The sequence below is a fragment of the Sceloporus occidentalis genome, unplaced genomic scaffold (genome assembly GCF_023333645.1).
Source record: "Sceloporus occidentalis isolate IW3139 unplaced genomic scaffold, rSceOcc1.0.p SCAF_2, whole genome shotgun sequence".
NCBI lineage: Eukaryota > Metazoa > Chordata > Lepidosauria > Squamata > Phrynosomatidae > Sceloporus > Sceloporus occidentalis.
The window spans coordinates 13,408,691-13,422,325 of record NW_028316982.1 but is presented as its reverse complement, the minus strand read 5'-3'; the positions used below and the strand labels follow the sequence as shown (position 1 = coordinate 13,422,325).

At 39.9% G+C, this 13,635-nt stretch overlaps 1 protein-coding gene across 1 annotated transcript in view; it reads left to right on the top strand.

Annotated features, from left to right (window-relative positions):
* The window catches only part of LOC149317985 (ubiquitin carboxyl-terminal hydrolase 13-like), a 98,570-nt gene that overhangs the window by 21,476 nt on the left and 63,459 nt on the right, over positions 1 to 13,635 (top strand). Inside the window, 1 exon segment of the mRNA XM_089513262.1 lies at positions 7,378 to 7,438. Within this exon segment, the coding sequence (XP_089369388.1) occupies positions 7,378 to 7,438 (61 nt within the window).

The window sequence follows — 13,635 nt, the reverse complement described above, 5'->3', positions numbered from 1 at the left end:
AGATAATGCTGCTTTAGGTGACTGGTGGTAACTTCCCTGCCCTTGCTCCCAAAGGTGGATAGACATGCCCACCTGTTCACTTTCATTTCTCCACCTGTGCCAGTTGGAGACAGCTGTCTTTTGTTTGTTTCTTCCTGTTGCCTTGCAGAGGCAGCAAGGAGATTGTTCAGTACTGAGTCCTGACTGTTTACGTTTCCATTCTCTCTGGCTTTGCTTCGCGAACGAAGATTCAGGAAGGAGTCATCCCGTGCTTTGTACAAGCGCGTTGGTGACTAAAAAGGCCAATCCGGGATAAACAGGTCCAGTTGCAGTTTCCATTATTATTATTACTATTACTACTACTATTATTATTTTATATAGCTCCATGGCTGTTACCATTGACGAATGGGGAAAACCCTGTCCTCCTTCTGCTCTGGGGTTTGCGTTCTGCACATTTCCTAGTCTTTCTGTGATGATTCTTGAGTCCATTGACCACCCTTGGTATAACATGACAAGGAGGAGTTCCAACCTGGGCCAGAATGGCAGCCTTCCTTGGGGAGCAGAGCCATAGAACATATCTCTGCTACTCCTTTATAGCAGCCTGATGCCACTTTATAGCTCCATCCCATGGAATCCTGGGATATATAGTTTGGTGGGGTACTCTGTATTCTCTGCTATAGCTCTACTGCTGTAATTTAGAGGACTGGACAAGAGCTCTCTAGCAAAGAATTTAAATACCTCACCAAACTACTAATCAGAGGATTCCTTAGGATGGAGCCATGATGGTTAAGGTGGAATCAGACAAACTACTAGGACTGTGTACTGTAGATACATGCATACTTTCTGCTTCTGGTATGACATAATTGCTCACAATAAGTCCCAGTTGCCTCACACAGATATTGCATGATAAGAAATAAATAACTTTTGCTTACAATATTTAATTTATACAGTAGTAGCTGCATATATTATACAGATCAGCCTTTCCTAAGCTCGTACCTTCCACATCTTTTGGATTACAACTCCCATAAACCTCAACTGGCATGGCCATTCATCAAGTATGCTGGGAGTTATCCAAAGGCCTGTTACAGACTTCCCAAATAAAGCTGCTTCAGGTCTCTTTGGAGGTATGCTATTTAAATGAAGCATGGGTCCTAAGAGTCCGGAGGTTGCGCCAAAGCCACACTCCATTCCTAAGCACTGGAGTGCAGCTTTGGTGCGGCTTCCGGATTCTTAGGATGCATGCATCATTTAAACAGCATACCTCCAAAGAGACCCGAAGCAGCTTTATTTTGGCAGTCTGTAACAGGCCAAAATGTCTGGAGGACATCAGCTTGGAGAAATTTCCTATAGACAACATATGGACACATTGTAGGCACAGTTTAGGATGTGGTAGACAACAGTTTATTGTCAATTGTGCTGATTGTGGGACTTGAACATTGTTTTCAGCCACTAATTTTCTTGCTTGCATAACTTTTTGAATAATAATTACCCTTGGATATACAGCTAAGTGCTGAATTACACCTGCACATCTATCCATTTTCTTCCTGGTAGTCATAAAATTGCTTCTGTTGTTGCAGTATTGCTTTCATGTATTCCTTTCCAAATCATTTTTTTAAAAGGCAAGACTTTTTCTCTTGGTTACAAAGGTTTTGGTAGCACAGGTTAAATGTAAATGAGCATAGGTGTATGTGGTTATCACTGTGCTGTGTTTTCTTTTCCTGTGGAGCCAGCACTGTGACAGCTTTCTGATCAGTTTGCACCAAAATCCTTGAGGATAGCTGGCCTATGACACTGTTGCTGTTGGAAACATTGAGCAGTGTTGTTGTTGTTGTTGTTGTTATATTTTTATATCCCACTTATTTCTAAAGTTGGAACTCAAACTAGCTCACAATGTAAAATAATACAATTAAAAACATACAAAAGTGAACATTAAAATAGAATGTTAATATTTATGATGTGCGGACAGCACCATACTACTAGCAGAAAACATCACAGACCTAGAACACCTAAGGAAGATCAGAAAGGAAAGTGCAAAGGCAGGCTTAGTGTTGAACATAAAGAAAACAAAAATAATGAAATATTATGGGTATGTTTAGCCTGGAGAAGAGAAGGTTAAGAGGTGATATGATAGCCCTTTTAAAACATTTGAGCAGATGTCATATTGAGGATGGAGCAGGCTTGTTTTCTAGTGCTCTGGAGACTAGGACCTGGAGCAGTGGATTCAAACTAAAGTAAAAGAGATTCCACCCCAACATTAGGAAGAACATCCTGACAGCAAGAACTATTTTGACAGTGGAACACACTTCCTTGGAGTATGGCGGAGTCTCCATCTTTGGAGGTTTTTAAACAGAGGCTGGATGGCCATCTATTGGGGGTGCTTTCATTGTGAGTTCCTGCATGGCAGGGTGTTGGACTGGATGGCCAACTCTATGATTCTGTGATTCTAGTAAAAGAATTTTCATACCTGGGATCAAACATTGGCCAGACCGGGGACTGCAGTCAGGAAATCAGACAAAGACTTAAGAATATATGTGTGTGGTACTGGGGAAGAGTGCTGAGGGTACCATAGACAGACAAAAAGACAACCCATGGGTCCTAAACAGATCAAGTTAGAAATCACCTTGGAAGCCAAGATGGCTAAATTGAGGCTGTCATACTTTGGTCACATCATGAGAAGACACAGATCGCTAGAAAAGACAATAATGCTAGGAAAGGTAGAGGGAAATAGAAAGAGAGGACTCAATTGAGGAAGATGTGGGCAAGAATTTACAAGACCTCATCAGAGCAGTAGAGGATAGGAAGCCTTGGAGCTGTCTGGTTCTTATCCTTGAATCTCTTTTTTGTCATTGTTTATATTTGTTATAGAGGTAACCTGTAAACATGTCTTCTAAAATGCATAACACAACATTGCATTGAGCAAGGCTGTCAATCCTTTTCAGAGATGTGGAGCTGCCAGTGCTGATTTTGAACAGGCTACAATAGCACTGTGACTGTTCTGGCAGAGGGTAGAAATGAGGTGGGGTGGGGAGTACTTTGAATGGAGAAAAGCAGTAATGATGGAAAGTGCAACCAGTCCCCTGAATAAATATTTACGATGTTGCTGTAGAGTTTGGCAGTGCCTCTTCCTGTTTCATGAAAGTCTTTACAGGCCATTGCAGGAGGGGATTCAAGATATACACCAATCCATTTGGCTTATTGTTTACATGTCAGCAGGTACTGAGTTCTACCCTCTCTGGCTGTGGAGATGAATGTAACCATGGTTCCAGTAATACAATGTCAAAGTTGGTTTGACTGCTGTGATTTCTATATTCTGCTGCTGTCCAGTAAAGCCATGTGAATAAATATGTTTGTACATTGTACCAAAAAGATTCTGAACATTGTGTTCTCCAAAACTGAATTAAGTAAAATTATACGGATTTATCACGTGTGTTTGATGGATTTATCAAATGTGTCTATCACAAAAATATTTAATCCCATCTTTTGGAGCTGTAACTGAGGAAAACTGTAGCCTCTGGTAATGAGCCCTGAAAAGAAGATCTCTGCTGAGCCAATCTGTGTGGGATAATAGGCATGTGTGTTTTAATTTTCAGATGTTTTTGTGATTAGACCATCATCAATTTGAATTAACTAAAAATATTTGCATCGGTTATCAGCTTTGCTCTCTCTGTCTAGCTTGGCCATTGCTGGGATGCCAATCTGCCTTATGATGAGTTTATGTAACTTGAAGCTTCGTATACTACTGCCATAACAGAAGCTGATCCACATGGCCTTTTGCCTATTTTATTTACTTTCTTCTTTGGAACATGGAACATAAGAAGAGTTGTGATGAATCAGATGAAAGATTATTTAGTCCACCGTTCTTTTCCCACAGTAGCCAACCAAATATTAGGAGCAGGGAACAACGTGAAAACAGTATCTCTCTCCCACTGTTTTTCTACAGCTGAGCCTGAGTACCATCATGCTTCTTTAACCATACATGAAATGTGATATGTAGCCACTGATAATAACTTTATTCTTCAGCATGCCAACGTGTTCTGTATACAGTTTATCTTGTGGCAGTGCATTCTGAGCTTCCTTAACCTGTGCTGGCTTTTGAGGACCATATCAAATTTCACCAAAGAAAATGTGTCCCTGTGTTACCATAATGTTTTGGCCACATTTATTCTGGAATTTTAGAAGTGCAGGCAGTCTTTTTGCAAACAGGAAAAAAGAAAGCACCCACCCACCTACTTGCTTGGGGGCTATCTGCACAAGCCAAAGGCCCCTGTTTCCCCTGGCCTCGCATTGTCCAGTTCAGATGGTGCAGGCCAGGAGGAGGCCCAGTCCTGATTTCCCCATGCGACTTGGTGACAGGAGCTTGTCAGTATCATCGACAGCATGGCAAGGTAAGGTGTGCGCAGTTGTAGCGGGTCCCAGGTAGGTGCGGGGACAGGTGTGTAAATGCACGCCTGTCCCTGTGCCAACCTGAGGACTGATGCAGATAAGCACAGGGGCCAGAATAGCACGGGCTTTGTCATGCTGTCCTGGACTGTCTGCACAGCCCCATGGAAACTGACTGATGGAGAATCTTGAGCAACCTATTCAAATTTAAAAGGACCTCTTTTCTTTCCTTCTTCCTTACCAGATGGCTGTTACATAGATGGGCACAGATGTTTTTTTTCTTCTCTTTTCAAAAACTTTTAATTGAGGTTGGTTTGTGTATTGGAAGCAGCATGCCTGAAGAACAACTGTAATATATATATATATATATATATATATATATATATATATATAGTGTATTGGAAGCAGCATGCCTGAAGAACAACTGTAATATATATATATATATATATATATATATATATATATAGTGGGGGCGAGTGGGGACCTGTTTGTTCCTGTGGTGCCTTATAGTTCTCCCTGCACCCTCCCCCATTTTTATGACAGAGGCAGTAATTGTAATGCTTTCTTTTGGAAAAATTATAGAAATATTGTGTAGTGCAGGTGCTCTGTTTCTGCAGAGCACAGCTCCAGGTAGTTACAGCTCCAGAGTATCTTTAGGTAGGCACTATGAAAAGTGAAAATGGCAGGCATGGTTCTTGTGTGCTTGTGCACCTTCAAGTTGCTTGTCAGCTTATGGTGACCCTATAGGGTTTTCTTAGGCAAGGAGCACTCAGAGATGGTTTGCTATTTCCTTTCTTTGAGATCTAGCCTACAACAATTTGTATACCTTGGCGGTTCCCCTTCCAAATAATAATCAGGTCTCACTCTGTTTAGCTTCCAAGATAAGATGGGGTCCAGTGCCTTCGAATTATATGTAGAGTTGAGGAAAGTGCAGATCACCAGATTTTATTAGAATGCAGCTCCCAGCGTTTGTCTAATAATTATGTTTTATAGAGTGAATGAGAGTTATATTTTATATAGCTGAGAAGACTACACTTTGTCCATCTTCACCTAGAGTTTTGCTTCAGGGCAGCACACTTCTTTGCTATTTCTTTTAAGAATGGAGGAAAGGAATTGTTGTGGTGATGTGCCACAGAAATGTCATTTGGAGATCTTCACTAGTAACCTTAGGGATACATCCAGTTGTTAGTGCAAAGTATCGCAGACTCATTGAATCAGTGAAAATCTGGAAGGGCAATACTGATACTGTATAAATTCAATTGATTCAGCAAGTCTCCTGTCGTTGGGACTAATGACTGAATTTATCCCTCAATTATATAAATAAATTTAAAAAATGTTTCCAGATATACCTTCAAAATCATAGGGACTTTTTTTTGTAGTTGTGTGAAGGCACTTGTTTAAAAGGTGATTTTTAAAACGTGAGACTTACGTAAACATGGAGCTTATCATTTTGAGAGGCTCCACCAATTGAATGTGTTTTTTAAAAAGTAATTGTGTAAGTGCTTTAGAAGGGCAGTGGCTTTTACATAATTAGAACATACAGAGCTGACCTGAAATAGAACTTCTTTGAATAGCTATAAAGGCTAAATAAAGTAATGGAAGTAGAAACATGTATGATTTAGTTGTTAAAGGTGGTGGAGCATTTTGGTGGCATACACTGGCTTGAATCCTGTTGGTTAGCCCAAAGTAGAGTAAACCCACTGAATCAATTGTTGAATGGTAAGTCTATATGTTGGTAAGTCTCCTTGATTCAGTGAGTCTGCCCTATTGAGAACTAGCAAGAGGTTTCAGGCTATTGTAGACCAGCGCTCGCCAACCTTGTAGCCAGCCTCTTGTCTGAGGGGCATCAAGCTGGGGAAGACTGTTGTAGGCTCTGGTTTTGTTCCTGGTTGTGTAGATCTTTCTCTTTCTGTTGAATGGTTGTTGTTGTAATGTCCTTCAGTCCAGGTTTGCTGCAAGTTTAGATTCAACCTCTTGATCTTTTGGAACACCCTAACTACAGTAATAAAGTATGATGGCCTGAAAAAGGCAATGTATTGAGAAATTCACACACTTGGTGCCCATGTGTTAGGCTTCAACACTAACAATAAATATTGGTTTTATACTAGTTTATACTTTTATAGCCTCATTCAGAGCATCATAGTGACTAAGTTTGGTGATAGTGCTGAGTGTTCTTTGTTAGAGATTTCTTCACTGCAGTACTATGATTTTAGGAGGTAAAGAAATGACTGTTTGTTTACAAAGTCTATGACAATATCCCTTCCCTGGTGCCCTCCAGATGTCTTGGATTGAACTCTCATAATTCCTAGCCAGCATGGAGGCACCAGACCGGGGAAAGTTATTCTGTGATTCAGATGTGCTTTGTGACCTTTCTGGAACAAAAGCTCTGTCCAACAAACTCACTTGAAGATTTGGTCCCATGGTCTGTGAATAGGGTACTAAAAATATTTTCCCCTTCAATTTCTTTCTTGTTAACTTTGAAAATTGTGTTTAAGTGCATTTTTAAAACCAGATACTCCAAAGGGTGTGTAACCTCAAAAAAGGGTTAAGAACCACAGGTCTAGAGACAAGGAGAAAAGGCTTCTGATACTTTTAAAAACAGGTGGGTAGAGAAGAGAGTTTTAGCAGGTGCAGCTTGTTGGGCAAAGAAGAAAGAGTCTGCAGCTGTTGATGTCTCCTCTTCTTACAATCTGTTAAATCCCTGAATTCCCTTGCCTTTACATGGCATAGAAAATATCCTTAGCTGTTCTGTGTCAAATATGATTAATGATGATGATATTATTACTTTATCTTTGCCTTTATAACAACCTTGTAGTATGGGATAGAATCAAGTTTCAGATCCATCCACTGTGTATAACAGCATACATTTTACATTAGAGTATTTATACCCAAGGTAATTTTATATTCTTTTTTTTGCAACCACACAAGAGTAATTTTTTCATGTAGTGACAAGAGTTAGACTTTTAACTTTTCTTCTTCTTCTTCTGTTTTATCTCTCCCCTTTTTCTTTCTTTCCAGAAGGTAACAGGGGCATCTGGTGGAGCTTTACCAAAAAGGAGAAACACCAAGCTATTTTTAGGTATTGTAAAGAGCCATTTTCACAACCTTCTTCTGACTAACCCAAGTGCATGCATAATTTTTGTGTTTTGATTTTTTAAATGCAGATGAAATACAAGTTACTTATTGATGAGAAGCATTTTTTTAAAAAAATCGTTATAACGCTTGCAACCCTTGGAGGCTTTTCTTTAATACCTTGAGAAATTGCTCAGAATACTCTTCCCTTTCTCTCTGTATCCATCTGTGCTCTAATAATTCTTTGCATGTGCTAATAATTTGAACCTTCAAGCCTTTCTTTGTGGCAGTGAAAGTCTTGAGAAAAGAAATAGAACAGTAGAGAGAGTTAGGTCCCAAGATCAGGGAAGACAAGGAAAAAAAATCTTCACGACTATATGGTTTTTGCTTTCTGTTAGGATGGACTGAATTAGTGAATTTACAAGGTTCCTGTCAATAGGCTTGCTAGTTCATGTTGCGAATTTATTGATGATTGCTTACAAGTCTGAATCAGATTTACATGTGCAGCAGTGTTACTGGAATCAAATGGACATCAGTGTAGGACTGTATCCTCACAGTATATGTGTACATTTGTATAGGTGAACTATGTTGTGGTTTCTCTGATTCTGGTGTTCTTAGGAGTTTAGCAGCTGAAAGGTCCATGGTGAAAGGTGTGTAGACAAAACTGTGTTCTGGGTTCAGATTAGGGACAGATCAACTGTTAATTTTACTTTCTTCCACCATGTTCAATTTTTAAAGAAAATCTCAATTTCCTTCCATTTTATGCTTGAAGAAATTTGAGAAGTTTGGTAAATTCTTATTAAAACCCAAAGCTATGAAATTTCTTACTCAACTGTTAAAAAGCTTTATGAGTACATCCAGCCCTCTATATCCATGTATTCAACCATCCACAATTTCAAAATATTTAAGAAATACAAATTCCAAAAAGCAAACTTTTATTTTCTCATTTTAATATATGTGATGCCATTTTCCAATGCCCTGGTTTGTAATGGGACTTGAGCATCCACTGATTTTGGGATCCATGCGGGGTTCTGGAATCAAACCTCAGTGGATGCCAAGGGCTCACTGTAATCCAAAGCATCTCTGAGGATAAATGGATGTGATTCTATTAAATTCACAGTTAATGGAGGAACAAAACAGTGTTATCCCCTATCACAACTTTTATTTGCATTGGAACCCTTGGCAGAACCAAAAAAGAAAGAACTCTAAAATACAAGGTACCTTAACTGGAAAAACAGATATAAGACATTGGCCTATTTTCAGAGGTTATGGCTTTATTTGTACCATTACCACAAAAAAGAGGCCTCTGAGATGATGAATGAGTTAAATATGTATAGTTTTTAAATAAGAACATGACAGACTATGAAAGGATAGTAATAAGTACCTAGCCTCCACTTAATCCGATACAAATGCTTATAGCAAGATGACTAGAAGTTTTTTAAAAATAGAGAGAAATACTTAAAAGAGTTGTGGGGAAAAGGGGGAAAATCCCAGCTAGGTTTCTGTGGGTTTTGCTTGGTTCACAAAAACATTCCTTTTTCACTTCTTTTTCCGGATTTGATTTTTCAGAATTTATCCTGGATATTGAAAAAATGGACAAGGGAGGACAGCAGGCAAAGCAAAGAGTGATTTAGCTCACCACATACCTTTCTTAGAGTCACATTCCATAGATCAAAGTTTCTCAAATGGGATTCTAAGGATTTTGTTCAGATTCAGTCATGGGAAACAACAATGAAGAGAGAGGATGTGGCCTGCATTACAGGCAACACAGAACTGTGAACAGCAACTTGGGCCTCTCTGTTATTTTATCTGTGGAACATGAAAAACAGGAAAGGAGGCAAAAAAGAAAAGAAAAAGATAGAAAGATTTCCCAGAAATAATAAAGCAGAGCCAGGACATTGTGATCCCAATACGTCATCTTCTCTAGCCAATACCAAACACAAAAAAGAAGTAAAAAAATCAGGGTTTTTGGAACCCTCTGTTTAGATCAGATGTGTTAAAAAGGAAATTGGGAGGGCTTCACAAATAGCCATTTGGAGAGCGCGCAGAGAAAGTTAGTTGGATCAGAGCCAGTTCAGTCATTGGACTAATAAGGAATTAATCTTTAATGGCAACCCTAGCGGCAGTGCCAACATAAAAGCTTGCCAGACGTTTCCTGACATTGCTGTGCTGTCCTTTCCTTAACTATGCTGCTGAGTGCCAGGCCACATTTCAAAACTAGTCAGCCATTTTGGTGGCTTTGGGGAAAAGAGTAAGTTGAGCTCTAGCTGTTAAGCAACTACAATCCCCTTTTTCTCAACCATAAATTGAAACCTGAGGATTCATGTTGGGCTCTGGATGGTGGGCTGTGGGCATTCTTAGGTCAAAGAGATGTAAACATTAGCCTGGGGCGGGGGGGGGGGGATGATACCGCCAAAGTCTGAGAGTAATCTAATTTTAAGATTCCCTTGATGTTTTATGGTCTATTGTGCACGCTTCTTGGTATTTTGTCATAATTTGGAAACCACCTGGAGAATTTTCTTATAAAACCAAAAGGTGAAGTGGAAATATTCTAAGCCTGCTAATCCTATTCAAGGCATGGAAAATGAACTCCCCCCAACATATATCACACAAAAGGATGTTTCATATGTCGTAAAACTAGCTTAGAATTGACTCATCGAGCTCAGTTTTACAATATTTTACAATATTGAATAATGAGTTCTTGGTTCAAAAAAGGGAATACAGTGGTGAAACAGATGACCCCGATGGGGTAGCTTGGAGGCACCCCACTTAGGATAGATTGGGGCTGTGGCAAACAGACACGAGGCCTCAATCCATCCAGCTTCCGCCCTAAGTAGGAGTGGAAGAAATCCACTCCTATTTTGGGCGAAAAAAGCCATCCCTTTGTCGCTGGAGCTGGCTTTTCAACGCCTCTGGGGTATGTGGCATAGAAACACCATGCCCCCAAGTCACCAGGAAGCCACCTGGCATGTAATCGCTGGCATGACTTCCGGGTGACTTGAGGCATGGTGCATGTAAACACCATGCCCCCAAGCGAGCTTGAAGCTGGCTGAAGTTTCACAACAAAGCAGAAACAGCTTTTACTATTTGATTGACAATATTAAAAAATAGTCAGCCATCCTATGGATTGTCATCTCACCCTATATTAGTTCTAAAACTATACGAGGGGGACAAGGGGGAATTGATTACATTACTTTTTCTGGTAGCTCTTTTAGTGTTTGTTTTTACAAAAGTAGGTGTGAGTAAAATTCAAGCAACATCTGGAGGGCTGTATGAGTCCAGTTTCATCTTTAAAATAACAACTTACCAAAACTAGCAATTTCCTCATAAGAAGGATAGATAGAATGTGAAGTTTTAAAAAATGCACATGGAAAACAAAATTCCTAGATTACTCTATCAAGGGGGGGGGGGCAGTTGTGGTCCTCCAGATGTTTCTGACCTAAAAATCTCATCAGCCCTAGCCCGCATAGCCATTGGCAAGAGTTTGTAGGTGTGGGAGTCCAGTTATTCACTGGGCTTTGAATGCTGTGTCTGAATTCCTGCCTATTCTGATATGTTTACAGCATTGAACTAGACTCAACTGGTCTTTTTCCCCACTCACAGATGCCTTATCTTTAAATAGCCACGTGGCAGGTACAATATGAGAGAAGCCTTATGGGTTCACAACACCAAACTGTCCAATCCAGCATTCTTTGCACACAATGAGACAATCACAGTCAGGACATCAGTGCAGTAATTCACTGGAAAAAGGTTTTCCACCTCTTGAGTCAGTGTGGTATAGTGGTTTGAGTGCTGGACTATGACTATGGAGACCAGGGTTCAAATTCCCACTCCGTTACGGGAACCCACTGGATCACCATGGGCAAGGCACAATCCCTCAATTTCAGAGAAATACAAAGGCAAACCTTCTCTGAACAAATCTTGCCAAGAAAATCCAGTGATATGTCCCCCTTAGGGTTGCCATAAATCAGAAACAACTTGAAGGCACGCAACAACAGCAACAACCTCTGGCCTAGACCAATAAACTGAACTGAAATAATATTACACTTCAAGGTAATGCTGCTAAGGAGCAGAGTTGTTCAGTGTTTCCTCTTAACTTCCTTATGTAAACTGGGAGTTTGCAGCCAAGGAAAGGTGCTTTGTTTTTTAGCAAGACCTCCTCCTCTCTTCTCTTGTTGAGAGAGGGTTATGGAAAAGCTCATGGACTGGCAAGCTCTTTTGAGTGATTACTCGATTATAAGTCAACCTCATGTATTAGTAGAGGGCAGGTTTTGGTGCCACAATTAGTGTTTTGATATGACTGATGAATAAGTCAGGGTTAAATGTTAGGGGCACATAACAAAGGATCTAATGGATGAAGCAAAGGAAAACCCTGCCAAAGAACTTAGAAAATTCAAGCAGCCATAACCGTTTGTGCTCACATGAAAGGTTGGATGGATGAAAGAGTAGGGGGGGGGGGCAGTGCTTCCAGGACAGATTACATTCTTGCCTTTCACCAGGAGATGGTTCCTTTTTCCATAAGAGTTAACATACTGTACTTATATTGACCCATGGATAAGTCGATTTGAGGTTTTTGGGACAGTTTTTTGACTAAAAATAGAGACTTATACATGAGTATATACAGCATTAGGTGTGGGGACTCATTGGCTATTAATCATGATGCCTATGGAACTTCCAGGCCAGTGGATGTTGGTAATCAGAGAGTAGAGAGATCTTGTAGCACCTTTAGGGCTAACTGAAAGAAAAAAAGTTGGCAGCATGAGCTTTCCTAGACTCATGCAGCCAACGTCTTTCTTTCAGTTAGTCTCAAAGGTATTATAAGATCTCTACCTACTGTTTCTACAGACTTACACAGCTATATTTTTAATTCTACCACTAAGGTAACCAGGGAGAAATGGTAAGAGAGGACTTTTGCTTTCACTTTCTACTTGTAGGCTTCCTGGAACTATCTGGTTGACCATTGTGAGAAGCAAGCTGAAGGATGGATAGACCATTGATCTGACGAAACAGTCTCTTTTTATGTTTTTGTGAAACATGATACTTTCAGCCAGAATGATATAACCAGAGCTTGTAGGGGGGATTACATTTCTAGACCGATGTTCTCAGAATCCTTCAGCTGTCATAGCCTTGCAGTTTTTCCAAGCTCTGCATTTAACTTTCTTGTAATAGTGGGAAAACAGATTGGTTGCCCAGTAAGCACTGGTAAGAATTTTTGGTCCCTGCTGACCTGACAACACATTTCATACATGAAAAACTGGAAGAAACAGTTGATTAGTGAAAGTAAGGCAGACAGTTCATCTTTCATTGAAACTGGTAGAGTTGGCACACAGAAATATAGTTCTACCTAGTTGATCATTTAAATGTATTAGTGATCAGACATTCAAATGATGTATGGGTAGTGCTCCAGACTGACATGAAGGTGTCTTCTTGCAAAGAAATTTCTGGTTAAACATATAGAAGAGGCCTTGAAGACCTGGTGAGGACATAGTTTAGAGTCTGTCTTTAGACAGTTCCATATGGCTGCTTTCTAATAAAATGTGGAAAGCCTCATCCCAAATGATGATAATAATTAATTTGTTTTATTTATATACCGCTATTCCAAAGATCATAGCGGTGAACAGCAAGTAAGCTAATTAGCAAGTAAGCTAATTTGCCCCCAACAGTCTGGGTACTCATTTTAGCGACCTCGGAAGGATGCAAGCCTGAGTCAAGCTTGGGCCCTTTTGCTGGTCTTGAACTCGCAACCTTGTGGTTTTGAGTGAATGGCTGCAGTACAGGCATTTAACCACTGTGCCACCAGGGCTCCATGATAAATTTTAAAAGTAATGTGTGCATTTTAAGGCTTTGTGGTAATACATTGAATGTGAACCAGCCACACAGTATGGACTGCTTAGTTCACTCAGCCAGGATTGATACTGAAGACTTCTTTGTGTTTTAAAATAGTTTTCCTGATTTTTTGCAAAATTTGAGATGAGGAGTAAAAAAATAAGAGCTAATCCCAATTGCAGAAATCTCAACATGTGATTAAAACGGAAATGAATTAACAAGCACAGAAGGCGGTGTGGATTAGATGAAGCCTTAATCCTGCATCAAAAAGTACCCGCAAAATTCAGTTTGAATTTTTGCCGCATTCTAGCTTCTAATTCTCTTTGAGGTATAAACCTATTAAGGACATTAAACTCCTTCCAATCCCTTCTGTATCAG